This window comes from Entelurus aequoreus, linkage group LG01 (assembly GCF_033978785.1).
Source record: "Entelurus aequoreus isolate RoL-2023_Sb linkage group LG01, RoL_Eaeq_v1.1, whole genome shotgun sequence".
NCBI lineage: Eukaryota > Metazoa > Chordata > Actinopteri > Syngnathiformes > Syngnathidae > Entelurus > Entelurus aequoreus.
Genome location: NC_084731.1, coordinates 48,660,682 through 48,680,074, shown reverse-complemented (window position 1 = coordinate 48,680,074; position 19,393 = coordinate 48,660,682). Strand labels below are relative to the sequence as shown.

The following is a 19,393-nucleotide window of genomic DNA, read 5'->3' as shown; positions in this document are numbered from 1 at the left end:
GATTTTGAATTGAATCGTTACCCCCAAAAATCGAACCGAACCAAATCGTGTGGTGCCCAAAGATTCACAGCCAGACATACATAATAAGTGTCTTTCATTGAACAATATTGCAGTCTACAACAGCACATTTGTAAGCATTCTGTTGCGGGGCCCAAACTCTGGAATGATCTTCCACTTCATGTGAGACAGGCCCCTTCTTTGGCTATTTTTAAGACCCTTCTTAAAACCCATTTTTATTCACTGGCTTTTAACCCAGCATGAGACTTTAAACTGTTTTTAACTTTTAACTTTTTTAACTGCTTTTTATCTAACAAAATTGTTCTTAGGGTAATTTTGTATTTGCTTTTTTAATGTGTATTTTACTTCTGTTTTAAATTTTATTTTTTAGTCTGTCCTTTGCCTTTATTTCTTTGTGGTGTACAGCCCTTTGTTTTTCAACTGTGGTTGTTTTTAAAGGGCTTTATAAATAAAGTTGGTATGGTATGGTATGGTATTTGTCAATATAAACAAGTATCAAATAGTTGTAATTGCATATTACTTCACATACAAAGTCTTCAAGGCAGAAGTGTACAAGAAATTAAGCAGTAACAAACATGTCCGCATCATTCAATTTACTGCATCATTAGCTTAATCTGATGAATTACTGTGACCACTGGATGTTGCCAAAAAACAGTTACCACTCTACTTCAACCTAAAGACAGCATACCGTCAATTCCGGACTACAAGCCACTACTTTTTTCGCAACACTTGGAACCCTGCGGCTTATAAAACAGTGCGGCTAATTTACGCATTTTACTTTGCTGATGGCCATAATGCAATTAGTTTTAAAAAATTTAATAAGCAAATATACTGAAAAGGTGTGTTATTGTTTGTGCTATAGCGCCATCTTTTGGATGAATTCGCTCACTGCAGGTGCTGCAGTATCCTTCCATTTAGTGCTTTTTAACCGGAAGTACAAGTGTCGTTTTGACTCCTAGCTGTCCATATAGTTTTTACTTGTGTGGATTCTTCATTCATCACTCCAAGCAATGTTTGTAAGTTTTACAGTATAACTAACACTGGTTATTCTTACTAAACCGTCCCATGTGTGATATCTGTAAGTGTTTTATAAATAAATGATAAATGATAAATGGGTTATACTTGTATAGCGCTTTTCTACCTTCAAGGTACTCAAAGCGCTTTGACAGTATTTCCACATTTACCCATTCACACACACATTCACACACTGATGGCGGGAGCTGCCATGCAAGGCGCTAACCAGCAGCCATCAGAGGCAAAGGGTGAAGTGTCTTGCCCAAGGACACAACGGACGTGACTAGGAAGGTAGAAGGTGGGAATTGAACCCCAGTAACCAGCAACAATCCGATTGCTGGCACAGCCACTCTACCAACTTCGCCACGCCGTCGCACAACATCACCTAATGCATATTTGTACACGTTATCGTAATGTAATTAAGCGAGCGTCGACTCGTTAGCACTATCTAATATGCTAACATATTTACAAATGTCTGTATTAGTATTATTACCTTACAATGGCATTCTTCTTTTTGTACTGTTTCAGTTTCACAAATTCACCAAGACATCACCGTGGAGTTATTGAGCCTGTTTAGCTGACTGGAGAGCTAGCTTCCCCAACTAGTGGTCCCATGACGATCCATGACTTTTGTTTTGTTTGATCAGCTATTTTACTGCCGTGTTACAGGCACTGTTTGGAAACCATTAAGGTATGTAAGTAAACATTTACAGAATCTTTTTGTGAAAATAACTAATTCCGCACTGCGGGTTATAGTCCGGTGCAGCTAATATATGGAAAAATATATTTTCCCTAAAATTTAGTAGGTGCGGCTAATAAACCGGTGCACTCAATAGTCCGCAAAATACGTTAAGTCCACTCCAGACAATCAATAATGCATAAGTTAGTGTTCTCTGTTTGACTTATTTCACTTGATGAAACATTTTGTAACATTCGACACTACACAATAAGAAAAGTATGTACGACTTGTGCTGATATCAGATCAGGATCAATATCGGTGTAAGCCGATACTCAAGATGTTATATCAATGTTTTATTGGAAGTGAAAAAGTTGCATCGGGACACCCCTAATTTGACATGCAATTTTTATTGTTACACAATGTACGACTGTGCTAGTTCTTATTTCACTTATATTATTTAAAATATATACATTTTGTCTTAGATTTTGCCTTGGAAAATACTCGGCCTTATTGTCTTCTTATATTCAGGTCAATATGTTACACAGTACTGTAGACCCTCATCTGTTTGCAATGCTGCATTCACTTCCCTGCATATTTATATTTATATTCTTTGATTCAAACTATTATTGTGTCAGACAACATCGATAACGGACAATATTCAAAGCTCCAATATCAGTATCATATCTAAAGTGAAAAAGTATCTTTAAAGATACAATCCTCATCCTTCATGATGGTCGCGGCATTTAAGCTGTTTGGAATGAGAATTCAACAAATGTTTACCATGACCAATCTCACCTCACCGCCATCAGAAGTGTCTGCCTCACCTGAGAGACTTAATAAAGGAGTAAACAAAAAAGAACAAAAAATGACATCCTTCCCCCGTGTAATGACACAACACTACGTATTCTTCTGCCGCGCGCTCATAAAAATAGTAGTTATTTTTGAACAGCATCAATAATTTATGTTAGTGTGTACTGTACATACAGTAATCACAGGCCACCTGTACTTGTGCGCACCTTCGTTTCGGGGCTCTAATGAACAGCTCACACAGCATCCTTCCATGGTCGTCCTTGTAGTCCCTGACTGTGTTGTACAGTTCGTGGCACACGGCGATCTGCAAGGCAACAATTTCAAAACTCACTTGCATGACATCATGCCAACATACGCCATGACATCATTCCGACGGCACATTAAAAAACGATGACAATTACAGGATCCACCGTCGGAAAGTTTGAGGTCCTTCTCCTCTTTCTCCCACTTGACGACACTAATGATGAAGCCTGGCTATCGTCAAAATCGCCTCCACTCACACTGCTCGAGGGGGACGTCGCCCGTCTCCTTTTCAAGGCCATGACGAACCCTGGGGCAAAAAGATAGGAAAGGAACCAATTTCATAGGCGTCAAGTAAGTTGAATGTCCTGTCCTGGTCTCTTGGTACAATATGGCTGAAGTGACAATAACAAAAGAAGAACAACATGTTTGTGACAATACAGCAGTTATCTTCGTTACACACTTGTATGACAATGTTTACATTGCTTTGACAGTAAACTGAATAATTCAATGTCAATAATAGGCAGGGGCTCTAGAAGGGGGAGGGGGTAAGTGTTCGATTCTAAGGGCCCATGAGTAACAGGAGCCTTGGAAAATAATAAAAAAGTTGTCATTATTTAGGTCCAATAAATTGGACGCGCCACAATTAGATTAGGCGCTACCTGTTACGTACGTCCTCATTCGTAAACACTTTAAAATGAGACTGTCTGGATGGAGCTTGTCCATACAGCTCTGTACAGCAGATGGCATCGAACTGTAACGCTGCTTCTGACACACCTCACACACACCCCACCCCGTCTGCCAGAGAATAAGAAAATATAGCAGGAGAGGTCATTGTTGCCAAGTTAGCCGCTATATTTAGCTAGTATTCAGAGCCCTCTAGATAGAAAACAGACTAGCAACCAATCCAGCAATTTAACAGACTAACATGAAGGCAATGAATTGCTCTTCTCAACAAGCAGTGGGTACTGGGTACTATACACATTAGCTTGGTAAAACATTAATAAATGCAACTCTGGACAGAAATAAATGTTGTGACAGAGCAGAAGCTGGTGGAAATGATAACATGGTAAATGCGTACCGTAAAAGACAGACTAACCGAATATTAGTTTGTGTGACCACCAGAATATATTATAATGTATAATATCAGTTATACAACTCTTGGTAAAATGATAGCGTCAGCAGATTTGGTGGATGCTCATTCAGTTGTTCGATTTTAAAGATAGAAAAACAGCTAACAGATATGACACAAAACTATAGTCATTTCAAATGGCAACTTTTTGGCTTTAAGAATAACAAAAATAAATCAACAAAATACATTTTGGTAGTCACTAACAGTTGGATTTTTAGTTCAAGCAGAGTGAAAGAAATGATGGAATCACTCAATTCCGAGGAAAAAAATATTGGACTCACTCCGTAAATTTTCATTTTCAAAGTCAAAAAGGAGCATTTACACTTTTGAGAGCTGTTGCGCCAGGTGGATTGACATGAATCATGGCTCGAACATGAGAGATGTCCATTGAAACAAAGGAGAGGATTGTCAAACTTCTTCAAGAAGATACATCACAAGACGCTGATTGTTCAGTCAGCTGTGTGTAAAGACTGGACCAAGTACAAAAAGCAAGCATACTGGTAGACCAGAGAAAACATAAGAAAACTTCAAGCAATATGTTTCGAAAACCGAAAATGCACAGGAAAACAAATGACGAACAAATGGGCGGAAACTGGAGTCACCGTCTGTGAGCGAACTATAAGAAAGTGACTAAAGGAAATGGGATTTAAATACAGAAGAGCTGAACGAAAACAATCAAAACAGCTAAACATAAAAAAACAAGGTTCCAATGGGCTATGGAAAAGCAATTGTGGACTATGGATGACTGGATGAAAGTCATATTCAGTGATGAATCAAAAATATGCATGGGGCAAGTTGATGATGCTGGAGCTTTTGTTTGTTAGTGTGCCAATGAGATTTATGAAGATGACTGCCTGAAGAAAACATGCACATTTCCATAGTCATGGATGATATGGGGCTGCATGTCAGCTAATGGCACCTGGGGAGATGCCTGTCATTACATTTTTAATATATGCACAAGTTTACATCAATATTTTGGACATGTCTCTTATTTGAACAATGAAAGTATGTTTGGGGATGATGTCATCACTTTCAAGTTGATAATATATCTGGCAACAGAGTAAAATATTTCCTTGAGGAAAGATACATAAGGTCAATGTCATGGCCTGCAAATAGTCCGGATCTCAATCTAATGGATAATGTGTGGTGGAAATTAAAGAAAATGGTCCATGACAAGACTCCAACCTGCAAAGCTGATCTAATAAAATACAATCAGAGAAAGTTGGAGCAGGATTGATGATGAGAACTGGTTGGCACTCTTTAAGTCCATGTCTCAGAGACTGCAAGCTGTTAAAAAAAAAGCCAGATGTGGTGCAACAAAGTAGTTGTCGTGTGGTTTTAATGATTCCATATTTATTTTTCTCAGAATTGAGTAATTCCATATTTTTTTCACTCCGCTTGATCTAAAAATGAAACTTTTACTGACTACTACAATGTATTTGTCTGATTTATTTAAGTGTTTCTTAAAGCCAGAAAGTTGTCATTTAAAATGACTATAGCTTTGTGTCATTTTGTTTTTTTACCAAATGAAACAACTGAATGAATATCCTCCAAGTCTGCTGATTCCATCATTTGTTTCCAAGTGTTGTAGGGTGGAGACATTTTTGAAAACTACTGCCATTTAATGAAGAACTATCAAGGCTGGTCACGTCCAGAGTTAACAAATGTAGTATTGCATAATTAGACGATCAAACGCATCTAATAGAGAAATTATCCAAAACCACTAATTATTGTAATGTTGTAATCATATTACCACTGCAAGATTTTCAAAAAAGCAAAAGAAAAATGATGCCAATGCCAAAAAAACACAAAACTAAATGCGAGAAATGCTGCAATTTCACGTAACAAAACTGAAGATGCCCGTTGTCTCATTCTAAGGCTAACATTAGCAACCTAAATGTGTTATTGCAGGCCTCGATTTTAACTTTTTAAGGTCAAGGCAAGTGTTGCCTTAAAGGAGGGCTCATATTTTAGGGCACCAAGGCAAGTTAGAAGGGCACCAAGGCAAACATTATTTTCTTTCGAGGCAGGGGCTCCAAAGCATGCATGCATACATTATATATATATATACAGTCGTGGTCAAAAGTTTACATGCACTTGTAAAGAACATATTGTCATGGCTGTTTTGAGTTTCCAATCATTTCTACAACTCTTATTTTTTTGTGATAGAGTGATTGGAGCACATACTTGTTGGTCACAAAAAAACATTCATGAAGTTTCGTTCTTTTATGAATTTATTATGGGTCTACTGAAAATGTGAGCAAATCTGCTGGGTCCAAAGTATACATACAGCAATGTTAATATTTGGTTACATGTCCCTTGGCAAGTTTCACTGCAATAAGGTGCTTTTGGTAGCCATTCACAAGTTTCTGGTTGAATTTTTGACCACTACTCTTGACAAAATTGGTGCAGTTCAGCTAAATTTCTTGGTTTTCTGACATGGACTTGTTTCTTCAGCATTGTCCACACGTTTAAGTCAGGACTTTGGGAAGGCCATTCTAAAACCTTAATTCTGGCCTGATTTAGCCATTCCCCTACCACTTTTGACATGTGTTTGAGGTCATTGTCCTGTTGGAACACCCAACTGCCCCGAAGACCCCGCCTCCGGGCTGATGATTTTAGGTTGTCCTGAATAATTTGGAGGTAATCCTCCTTTTTCATTGTCCCATTTACTTTCTGTTAAGCACGAGTTCCATTGGCAGCAAAACAGGCCCAGAGCATAATACTACCACCACCATGCTTGACGGTAGACATGGTGTTCCTGGGATTAAAGGCCTCACCTTTTCTCCTCCAAACATATTGCTGGGTATAGTGGCCAAACAGCTCAATTTTTGTTTCATCTGACATCACATGGACAAAGATAAGACCTTCTGGAGGAAAGTTCTGTGGTTATATGAAACAAAAATGTTGCTGTTTGGCCACAATACACAACAATATGTTTGGAGGAGAAAATGTGAGGTCTTTAATCCCAGGAACACAAACCCTACCGTCAAGCATGGTGGTAGTAGTATTATGCTCTGGGCCTGTTTTGTTGCCAATGGAACTGGTGCTTTACAGAGAGTAAATGGGTCAATGAAAAAGGAGTATTACCTTCAAATTCTTCAGGACAACCTAAAATCATCGGACACACGTCAAAAGTGGAAGTCAGGCTAGAATTAAGGTTTTAGAATGGCCTTCCCGAAGTCCTGACTTAAAGGTGTGGACAATGCTGAAGAAACAAGTCCATGTCAGAAAACTAACAAATTTAGCTGAACTGCACCAATTTTTTCAAGAGGAGTGATCAAAAATTCAACCAGAAGCTTCCCAGAAGCTCGTGGATGGCTACCAAAAGCGCCTTATTGCAGTGAAACTTGCCAAGGGACATGTAATCAAATATTAACATTGCTGTATGTATACTTTGGACCCAGCAGATTTGGTCACATTTTCAGTAGACCCATAATAAATTCATAAAAGAACCAAACTTCAGGAATGTTTTTTGTGACCAACAAGTATGCGCTCCAATCACTCTATCACAAAAAATAAGAGTTGTAGAAATTATTGGAAACTCAAAGACAGCCATGACATTATGTTCTTTACAAGTGTATGTCACTATATATATATATATATATATATATATATATATATATATATATATATATATATATATATATATATATATATATATATATATATATATATATATATATATATATATATATATATATATATATATATATATATACATACATATATATATATATACATACATATATATATATATATATATACATATATATATATATATATACATACATATATATATATATATATATATATATATATATATATATATATATATATATATACATACATATATATATATATATATATGTATGTATAAACTGTTTTTTTTAATTCTTTATTAATATACACTTGTCATTTCATGATGTCTTAGTTGCTATTTTTACATTTTGATAGAGGGAGGTATTTGTTTTTTATTATTTATTTATTTTTTAAAGTTATGCACATTTATATGTACATGTAGATGCTGTATCGGGACAGATCCATTAAGAGTTTGAGCAGAAATATGTCATATAGGAATTAATTAAACACGATAAAATATTAACAAAATGCTGTGTCACATGAATGGTTTTGGAAGTAATACCTCTGTGACATGACTTGTATTTACTTTTTGATCTTAAAATAAAACACAAAGCAATTTGGCTAATGAAGATGAAGTCTAATAAACAAGCTTTGTTATTCTCTTGGTTCTGTACAACAGTTTGGACAACAAAAATAAAGAGGAGTGACAACTCTCACACATTGAATACACAATCTTCACAGCCTTTGTTCATATCGATGATGACAAAACATTTTAGCTAGTACTGATGTTATTCGAACACCGATACAGTTTGCAGTTAAATAAAGGACGAGTGATCATCAAGTAAACAAACTAAAGACTTTATAAACAAGTTGTGACAACGTTCACGACACATCGCCTGCTGCATGTTTCCTCACCTCATTAACTGTCAGTCACAGCAGCTGATGAACTCTGTATTGAGTAAATAAAAGCAACATGAAATAGTTTTGTCCTTATCTGTATACGTTTAGTGTTGGGACAAGTGCGTCTGTCTCCAATATTGTCCACACCTGTCTCCATCTAAACACAGCAGTGTGCTCTTAAACGCACAACATGAAGTGAGGGGAAAATGACGTTAAACCAAGCGCTTGGCTCCGTTTAATCCGAGGGGAAATCTCCGGAGCAAAGTCTGTGTAGTCAGCCCGCCATGATTATCAGGCCAAACACCGCTAGTGTGCATGCGCCTGACTTCGTGTTGCCTAAAATGCATTAATAAATGACGGGGTTTCGGTAATTAAAAAATTTGACGTATTACTAACCGTCTGGAATTTTATCGCGAATTATCATTATACAGTTTACCGTTACATCCCTCGTCCATTAACACGTAAAAAGTCAAGGGCGGTCACGGCATGTTCTTGCTGCGGATGTCTGTCAATTTTTTTAGGGCATTACGGCAAATGACGAGGCGGTCGCTGCTTTTGCCGCGGTTAAATTCGAGCCCGGTTACTGTATTCCATCCATCCATCCATTTTCTATCGCTTGTCCCTTTTAGGGTCACGGCGGCTGGAGCCTATCCCAGCTGTACTCGGGTTGAAGGCAGGGTACACCCTGGACAAGTCACCACCTCATTGCAGGGCCAAAACATCATATTCTAAAATATTACGACCAAGTGTTTAGAAGACATAAAAAAATTGACCTTTTTATATTTTCAACTTTCTTCTGGGCATCCTCCCTCAACTTTGGTTTGCAGCATTTCATTCATGCAGTTGTTGTTGTGTTTTTTCAATGTGTGTGTGTTCTGGCCATTTGTGTTTGCCTTTTAATTTTTTTGTAGGATTGGGTCATTGTTTTATATCCTGTCCACCACAATAGGGTTGGAAAAATGGAGGATTATGATTATGACTATTAGCTCGCCAAGACTGTTATACAAACATGATTTTGTGGCATAAAAAGGCACGAACACTGTTAAAGTCATTTAGTGACAACTGTCATGTGTAGAATTAAAGCTTTGCCATAGTAAGTAATATCACTAAATACAGCCTCACACACCGACTGAAGGAGCTTTTTACCCCGGCCTAGTGTGCTGTGCCGCGGCTGTCCGCACACCTGATAGTCCGCTCTTGCCTGCTCGCAGCTCGGCTCCCTGACCGCGATGACAGCTAACGTTAGCAAACACAACGAGTTAGTCCTGCAAAATATCAAAATACCAAAAAGCGAGACAAAGGCGCCACAGTGATAGTTGACGTCACACACAGCTACCGTGAACTGCATCGACAATATTTTTTTTTCTGGAGCAACATGTTTCATTGTAACTAATTGACATGTTTACCTTTAGCGTCAATTGAGCCAAAGAATCTTGACAATGAAGACAAACCAATCACTCATCGATTTTCGACACACGGGAAGGATTGTGAAACTCGCGATAACGCCAACTATTCTACTTCCGCCACTTTTTGCCTTCAGAATAAAACATTTACATTTCAGCGACTGTTATCGAAGAAAATCATCTGGAATTATCCATAGTCTCTTGTCGTTGTTATAATTTGTTTATGGCATCCCCTATTCAATACATAGCCTTCTTATGTTTCATGCATGTTCTTAAAAATGATACCGTTCATTTCCAGGTGAATAAAAGGGGCTTTACTGGACAAGAAAACATATGCAGCAACGTTCACTCCAATCCAATCCACTTTATTTATATAGCACATTTAAAAAACAATAGAAGTTTCACAAAGTGCTGCACAGAAGTTAAGACAAATATACTAGAAGAGACAGTAATATAAAACATTTAACTATAAAAGATTAAATACATAAAATACATCAGAGTAAAATAGAATAGACTAAACACACAATTGATTTATTGAAATTTGTATAAGTAGATTGCACAGTACAGTACATATTCCGTACAATTCTCTACTAAATGGTAACACCCGAATAAGTTTTTCAACTTGTTTAAATCGGGGTCAACGTTAATCAATTCATGGTAACTTTCGTGCTGGATTAAAAGCCAAAGAGTAAAACTATGTTTTAAGACGTGATTTAAAAGTCATTAAAGAGGAAGTCGTCTGAATAACAATAGGGAAATTGTTCCAAAGTTTTGGAGCCACAGCAGAAAATTCACAATCACATCTGGATTTTAAACAGTTTTGGGGACGTTGAGACTTTTATTAGTAGGTTGCACGTAGTACATATTCCGTACAATTGACCACTAAATGGTAACACCCGAATAAGTTGTTCAACTTGTTTAAGTCGGGGTCCATTGATTGATTGATTGAGACTTTTATTAGTAGGTTGCACAGTGAAGTACATATTCCGTACAATTGACCACTAAATGGTAACACCCGAATAAATAAATATCAACTTGTTTTCAACTTAAATTGATTCATGATACAGATATATATACTATCAGATATATACTATCATCACAATACAGTCATCACACAAGATAATCACATTGAATTATTTACATTATTTACAATCCGGGGTGTGGAGGGGGGTTAGGTTTGGTTGTTATCATCAGTCATCAACAATTGAGAACAGAGAAGGAAGAGATTTAAAAACAAACAACAATATATTTTTAAATTAGTTCTAAAATTAACTGGGACGTTGCGTACATTATGTATATCTGTAGCGAAATGTACACTTGTGCTCGGTTTTATTTGGATTTACACGAATTGACCGGAAGATGACAGTTTTGCAACACCAACGAAGAAGAAGAAGCAGGAAGCGGAGGCAGAAGCAAAACCACAGAAGAAGAATTGGCCGCGTGTGCCGCTTTTAACTTAATTCATTCTTACAACAGCAGCAGCTACAGTGTTGTGTGTCATTGATAGCTAGACAAACCTTACTGTATGATTTTGTTGTAATTACAAGCATTTTGTAGTCAACTAAAAACATTACGACTACAAGCCAGGAGGTCAGAATTACCTTAAAAACTTCAGGTGTGTATTTTTTGGGTGAACGCCGTCGTGGGGACCATGATCAAGGAGAATCGTTGGAACATTCCTCCTAATGCTCCAGCATGCATGGAGAAGCATCTGTGTGCGGTGCACTACAGAGCAGGTAACAATGTGCTAAATATCACTCATATTCTGTTAATAGCCTTTATAATGCATTTCTTTTGCTAAATGCTTAATAGGAAATACGTTGTAAATGTTGTATCCGAAGCAAACTGCCAAGAAAGCCACAGGCAGGATGATTGCGGTGGTTGTATGCATCCATCGGTCCTGTATGTGTAGTCCAGTGTTTTTCAACCTTTTCTGAGCCAAGGCACATTTTTTTCATTGAAAAAATTCAGAGGCATAGCACCAGCAGAAAATATAAAAAAATGAAACTCAGTAGCCGATATTGACGATACATACCTTCCTAGTCACGTCCGTTGTGTCCTTGGGCAAGACACTTCACCCTTTGCCTCTGATGGCTGCTGGTTAGCGCCTTGCATGGCAGCTCCCGTCATCAGTGTGTGAATGGGTAAATGTGGAAATACTGTCAAAAGCGCTTTGAGTACCTTGAAGGTAGAAAAGCGCTATACAAGTATAACCCATTTATCATTATTTAAAAAGTCGTTCTCGCAATTATTGGATATGAATTTAAACCATAACCAACCATGCATCACTATAGCTCTTGTCTCAAAGTAGATGTACTGTCACGACCTGTCACATCACACCGTGACTTATTTTGAGTTTTTTGGTGTTTTCCTGTGTGCAGTGTTTTTTTATTTTCTTGCGCTCCTATTTTGGTGGCTTTTCCTCTTTTGTTGGTATTTTCCTGTAGCAGTTTCATGTCTTCCTTGAACGCTATTCCCCACACCTGTTTTGTTTTCACAATCAAGACTATTTAAGTTGTGCGGACGATATCCTTCTTTCTGGGGACATTGTGGATTGTCATGTATGCTTTGTGGACGCCGTCTGCTCCACACGCTGTAAGTCTTTGCTGTCGTCCAGCATTCTGTTTTTGTTTACTTTGCAGCCAGTTCAGTTTAAGTTTCGTTTTGCATAGCAGTTCCTATGCTTCAATGCCTTGTTTTAGCGGCACTCGCCTTTTGGTTATATTTGGTTTAAGTGTTAGATACCTTTTTACCTACACACCGCCTCCCGCATATTGTGATCACGACAAACCATTTTCCCAACATCTACAAAGCAATTAGCTACCTGCTGCCACCTGCTGATATGGAAGAGTATTACATGGTTACTCTGCCGAGCTCTAGACAGCACAGACACTCAACAACTACACATTTGCGGATTATAATTACTGGTTTGCAAAAAATATTTTTAATCCAATTAGGTGACGTTACATAATCTCCCACGGCACACCAGACTGTATCTCACACACAGTGGTTGAAAAACACTGGTGTGGTCCATCCTGATACTCATGGAAGGCATCCGTCAGCTGACTTTGCCGACAAGGCTTCTGACTACCACTTTCATCGTGCAACTGCGAGTGTGACAAATTTTTAAATTCCAAGATTTAATGTCTAGTAGAGTAGGCGCTATTTTAGTGTTAATAAAAACACAGTCGACTAGTTTTTTTTAAGTAGACTCTGCTGTTCTTAAATTGGTGGGCAGGAGTTGACACTGCATCATCGCTGCAATGTTGCGATCAAAATGTCTATGAATGAATGTTCTCATTCATCCAGGTCATTGTCATCTCAGGGCATTCAATCGATCGCAGGACTAGATCCGACCAATCTAAGTCTATGAGCACGAACCGATGAAGCCTACTCGATTGAGCGGCGAAACGTCTTCTAAGACAAACCAAACAGTCCAGTTGCGATCCATTGATTGCCATTGAAATGTTTGCAGTAAAAATAGTCAGGTTCTCCTTACTTTCCCTTAGATGGCACGTTGTTGCTTGGTTCTTCCAGCCTCACTGGCAGGAGCTGGCAGAGCTCCGTGTGGATCTACAGCAACCCAGAGCAGGCCCCCAACGAGGGCTTCTGCAAAGCCGGCGTGCAGACCGAGGCTGGAGTCACAGACGTCAAGTGGTTGTCTGACAAGGGCGTCGTGGTGGCATCAGACTCTGGTAAGAATTTGTTCAATAGAATAAAATAGAATAGAATCAAAAGTTTGTTTAAAAGTTGTGAGCTAACCTGCAGTGTTGTTGGTTGTTCTTCAGGCGCCTTGGAGCTGTGGGAGCTATCGGAGGACGAGCGCCTCCTGGTGAACCGCTTCACCAAGCATGAGCATGACCACATTGTGAGCTCGGTGAGCCCCAGGGCTGCAGGCAACAGTGTTGTCACAGGGAGCATGGACTGCAGGTCAGACAAACCTACACAATGATTTAGTCCAATAAAAATGTTTTCTCACTACATACGTACCGATACGTTTTTTTCAGGGCTGATACAGATGATTAGTAGTCAAGGAGGCCGATGACCCGTATTTGAAGCTGATATTTATTTGCAGTAACATTTAGCTGAACATGAATAGTATACAGCAGTAAACTGGACAAGGCTTTAAGTTGGGGTTTTTTAAAACATTATTTTTAGGAAACATCGGCCCATTAGTGACATAATGTTTTATGCGGCACTAATGTTATGTCAAATAATTTAGCACCAAAAAACATCAGGGGATATCACAAACATCTTTATTACGTGTGTCTAAGAGGAGTATCAACATTTGCATTTCAAGATATGGCAAATATCCTGGGAAAATTGGTAAAAAAATATGGGATTTTGCCACATACAATAACTTGTAAGCTAACCAATTTTGTAGCAGTTTATGGATTGTAATATATCGTACGCTTTCCTTGTGAGGAACCATAAAATATTGGTTGGTTGGCAGGTTGAAGTTTATTTTGAACATGTGCACAGTAAGGCCTTGTGGTTAGAGTGTCCTCCCTGAGACTGGAAGGTCGTGAGTTCAAACCCCGGCCGAGTCATACCAAAGACTATAAAAATGGGACCCATTGCCTCCCTGCTTGGCTCTCAGCATCAAGGGTTGGAATTGGGGGTTAAATCACTAAATAATTCCTGAGCGCTGCCACCGCTGCTGCTCAATGCTCCCTTCACCTCCCAGAGGGTGAACATGGGGATGGGTCAAATGCAGAGGATAATTTCACCACACCTAGTGTGTGTGTGACTATCGTTGGGACTTTAACTTTAATATTATACGTTACATATTTTAAATATTTTTCATTTCGCTTTACAACATGTCCAAAAAAGAGTAGGAAGAAGCAAAGCTTATTTAATCCTACTCCTTTTCCACTTCACCACAATTACCAACACATTTGTTCACTTCCTGTTCTCAATTTGTTACTCTATTTACATAATTGATTTCTTAATTATATGATTGACATGAAGTATATGATTTCTAAATATCGCAAACATTTAAATAAAACTAATTCTGGGATCCTTCACATAGCTTAGGTGAAACATTTTTCAAGCTGGCTGACAATTTGATTAGTTGCTAATAGTCTGAGCACGGAAGCGCAGTTAGCAGAAAGGAGCACTGCTTATTACTACCAACTTACTCTCTAATTATAAAATGTTTTATACTATATACTGGTATCATATGTGTATGTATTGTATCTGCGGATCTATTTCTGTTGTAGTTGTTAAAAAAAATGTGTCCGATACGATAAAAGAAGGCCAATATTGATATACGTCAAAATGCCAAATATTGGCCCGGCTGATAATCGGTGGATCACTACTTCTCACTTCTGCTTCTGTTCCTTTGCTGCAGAATTAAAGTGTGGGATGTCAGTCAAGAGAAGGTTGTCAACACATACAACGGTAAGAGAAGAACACTGCTTCTTCACAACTATGGACAATACTGCAGATTTTGGTATCAATTAGGGATGGGCACTATGGCTTAAATCTATATCTTTATATAAATATAGCAGTCTTCCGTGATTACTATATATATTACAATATTATTTGTCATATAAACCAAAATGGCACCATTTTTAAAATGAATACAAAGGCTCCTAATTTGGCTACTGAAGTATGCAGTAACTACAGGTGGGAATCTTTGGTCACCTCACGATTCGATAACTATTACGATTTGATTAATAATTTATTATTGATGCATCTTTAATTTATGTATATTGATGCAGTTTTACATTTTTAATTTCACTAAATAAGCAACAATCCTTTGAAACTTTTAAAAACAGTGCATTTTTAATAAGAAACAGTTGAATTAATTCCCATTACATTTATTAAATTAATGGAAATGTTTAAAACTGGAACATAAGTGCCCTAAATGAAGGAGCTGATCAGGGGCCGTACTTATCAAGCTTCTCAGAATTACTCCTAAGAAGTCTGCTAAGAGTTGACTTAAGAGTAAATAAATTCTTCGCTGAAAGCTGCACTTAAAAGTTAGTTATCAAGCGTCTTACTCACACTTTCAGTGAAGTGTAGGACTGAATCTTAAGTGTCACACTCAGAGCTGAATTACGACATTACTATGTGCCGTAAATGGAATTTTAGGTGACGTCATTTCTGTGTCCATAGAAATGACCAATCACGGAAGGGAATCCGTTGTCTAAGAATAAAGAAATATCTTGGAAATATTTAAGTGGACAATGGGAGTGTATATTTTGACAATAAACTACAAAATAATACAAAACAAACTAGTCCCCGCCGGCACTCACGCTACCGCTCCCTCTCTTCTGTCGCCCACACACTCACTGATGTCACTCACCTCACGGCCACACACATACACTACTGTCATAACATTTTCTTTCAAATTCATTAATTAGGCAACTCATTTGAAACTGGTGTGGGTGGCTCTATATATACTAGCCCACTGCAGACACATGCAGAAATCAACATGGAATCGAAAAGTATTAAATCTGTGACAAAAATAATACCCGCTCTGTCTAAACGATACCGTTTGATCAGCTGCTCGTCATCAAACAAATCCAGAACATCGTTCCGCTCCCTGAATGTTCGCGCACGTCTCTCTCGCCTTAGTGCCATCCCCTGCTAGCAACTCCTAACCACTTAAGACGCCTCTGAAGGTCTCTTAAATATCGTGGAGAGTAGGAGTGATTCTTAGACTTAAGAACGTTGATAAAAAGCTTTTATTCTTAAGTTTGAGAGTAGGACTAAATTTCGCAAATTCTCAGGACTTAAGTGTAAAATGGCACTCTAAGAAGCTTGATAAGTACGGCCCCAGGTCTCTCGATGAGGTGGCTCGCTGCGGTCAGCCAAATTATAGAACTGTCTGCATTACTTTATTTACAAACAAGCTACTAAACAACAATTAATGGCCAATGCATTCACATCTTATTTGAATAAAGTGCAACCAACACTTTAGGTTGAATTAACAAGAGGAAAAATTTGCTGCGCATATTTTCTACATTCAAGCAATTTTCTACAAAAGTACAGTAACCAACATTTTGACAGTAGATTTACCTGCTACCTCTGCTTTTGTTTTTCAAGACAAAATAATACAATATTAATATCATAAAGTACAACCAACATCTCTCAGGTTGAATTAACAGTAGATTTTACTTTTACTGTTGTGTTTTGACATAGAAATAATACAAAATAAATTCATATAAAAATTAAGTGCGACCAAATCTTTTCAAATTAAATGAGCAGTGGTTTGACCTGCTACTACTCTCATGTTAATAAACCGCTAAGAAAGCAGATAAAAGTCACAACAAGTGCAAACGCTACAACACAATAACATGAAGCCACAACAACTTTCAGCTATAGCACAATTGTAGAAGCCACAACAAATACAAACGCAATAACACAACCACTATAAGTCAAAACATAACAACATAAAGACGCAAGTTACTTATCCAACTTAGTTCATTACACTGTTTTCAAACTTCCGCCTCAGGAAGTAGGTCCGGCAGCAAAACTTGCTCCGCTGTCACTTCCTTTTTGGCTTAAAGCAGTGTGACGTTGTCATATTATTGTTGTTGCTGCGTTTGTATTTGTTGTGGCTTGTGCAATCAAGCTGTAGCTGTTGTAATTAATAATATTGTCTTGTCGCATTTGCATTTGTTGTGACCTTTCTTGGCCGCCCTAGCTGTCCGCCATTTTTACAGGCAGACAGACTTGAATAACGTTTAACGTCCTTATCATAAAAGTGTTACATTTCTCATAAAGTCTGCCGTTAAATCCAATCTTTTTTCTAGTATAGATTAGGGCTGCAACTAACAACTAATTTGATAATCGATTAATCTGTCGATTATTATTCCGATTAATAATCGGGTAAAAGAGACAAACTACATTTCTATCCTTTCCAGTATTTTATTGAAAAAAAAACAGCATGCTGGCGCCATGTTCTTTCAACTTGCCAAATAAAACAAGGAAAATGTTACAAAAATGCACACTTTTGACACCCCTGCTATAGGTAATAAAAAATTAAGTCTGATAAATCTATGGATAAAAAGCAGAGCCTGGCGACGCGTGCACTTTTATCATAACTCTCTCGCTCTCTGTCTCTGCCCCTCCCTCACGAATGGTACTGCGCGCACAGTTTTAGTTTTTAACCCCTTCTTAACCCTGAACGTACATTGTTAATACACACAACCATAACTCAAAATGCCGGACATTTGAGGCATTTAAGAAACACCGCCCGGACAGCCCCGCAAAAGAGGACATGTCCGGTGAAAAGAGGACGTATGGTCAGTGTATCCTAGCCCGGTCGCTGCTAGCATGCTAGCACCGATCGGTTTCACCGGACATGTCCTCTTTTGCTAGCATGCCAGCAGCTAACGGGCTACGATAGACTGACCATACGGCCTCTTTTCACCGGACATGTCCTCTTTTGTGGAGCTGTCAGGGTTGAGTTTCTTAAATGCCTCAAATGTCCGGCATTTTGAGTATTGTTCACACAACGTGCAGTACGCTACTTAATATGTCTGTGTGGAAACTCGTTCGGTACACCTCCGCACCGAACCGAAACCCCCATACCGAAACGGTTCGATACAAATACACGTACCGTTACACCCCTATTATTTTGATTATTGTTTCTCAGCTGTTTGTAAATGTTGCAGTTTATAAATAAAGGTTAAAAAAAACAAAACGTAGCCTCAGCGCATAGCATAGATCCAACGAATCGATGACTAAATTAATCTGCAACTATTTTTATAATCGATTGTAATCGATTTAACAGATTAGTTGTTGCAGCCCTACTATAGATAAAATCGATTGATTGCCTTTTAAAACGATGTTGGCTCAATATCTATCTTTTGGAAGGCAAATTTGCCCAGCACGTAGTTGTTTCTTAGGAATATACTGTAAATCGATATATTGATTAATCGTTACACCCCTACTTGGTATCATTATTGTTAATATTTGTATCAATCCGATCACATTCAAGATTTCTAGCTTAGCGATTAGCATGGCTTATTTTATCCTCCTACAATGTGTAGTGAGTGTCATGTGTAGCTAGTCCTCGTCTTTCAGTGATAATGGTACTTTTTAAGAAACAGTTTATTTGCTGCCATGGAGGCCAGGATTAGAGATTTACAAGTGCTTTTTTAACCATGGACTTTAGCAGTTAGAAAGGACGCTACAGTGTATTAAGGAAATGGTCCTTGGCTTGTCGCTGTCAAAAATACGGCTGTGTCATCAACATGCATTATCATGATATGGCAATATTAATAAAAGCTCTATCCTCGGCCAAATTAATATCATATATGACGCAACCCTACTTGTAAATTGAGATACGACTGTATTCCTATATATCCTTATAGGCATTTGCTTGTGACGGGCATCATCTAAAAGCTCTTTTTGGAATTCAATAGTACTTTTCACCTTCTTTATCAAAGTTCTGGCACTCGCAACTTTCTTTGGCCACGTGAAGGATTATTTTGCAGACGTACTCGATACAATTCTTTTTAAAAAGCACAGCGACTGAGTCATCAATGTGCAGGTTTCTTTGTTTGGGCACTTGATCATTATGCGGGCATATTGGCTAGTTTCACGTGTGGTCGTAAAATAATCACGACGATGTATGTAAACCAGGGCAAACTCTGG

At 38.1% G+C, this 19,393-nt stretch overlaps 2 protein-coding genes across 6 annotated transcripts in view; one reads left to right on the top strand and one right to left on the bottom strand.

The window, feature by feature from the left end:
• LOC133653962 (protein polybromo-1-like) overlaps positions 1-9,898 on the bottom strand; it is a 123,095-nt gene extending 113,197 nt beyond the window's left edge. For 4 of the 5 annotated variants that reach the window (XM_062053844.1, XM_062053861.1, XM_062053868.1 and 1 more), the window contains exons 1-3: positions 9,782-9,898; positions 2,923-3,071; positions 2,728-2,825 (exon numbers count right to left, since the gene is read on the bottom strand). In XM_062053844.1, coding sequence (XP_061909828.1) covers positions 2,728-2,825; positions 2,923-3,063 — 239 coding nt within the window. In that variant the 5' untranslated portion in view covers positions 3,064-3,071; positions 9,782-9,898. Of the gene's footprint in view, positions 1-2,727; positions 2,826-2,922; positions 3,157-9,781 lie in introns of all 5 variants that reach the window. The other variant, XM_062053852.1, reaches the window with a different exon arrangement.
• Positions 9,899-11,130: 1,232 nt separating this feature from the next.
• wdr77 (WD repeat domain 77) overlaps positions 11,131-19,393 on the top strand; it is a 16,868-nt gene continuing 8,605 nt past the window's right edge. The window contains exons 1-4 of the mRNA XM_062023091.1: positions 11,131-11,514; positions 13,288-13,473; positions 13,567-13,708; positions 15,132-15,181. Of these exons, the coding sequence (XP_061879075.1) occupies positions 11,430-11,514; positions 13,288-13,473; positions 13,567-13,708; positions 15,132-15,181 (463 nt within the window). The 5' untranslated portion in view covers positions 11,131-11,429. The remainder of the gene's footprint in view (positions 11,515-13,287; positions 13,474-13,566; positions 13,709-15,131; positions 15,182-19,393) is intronic.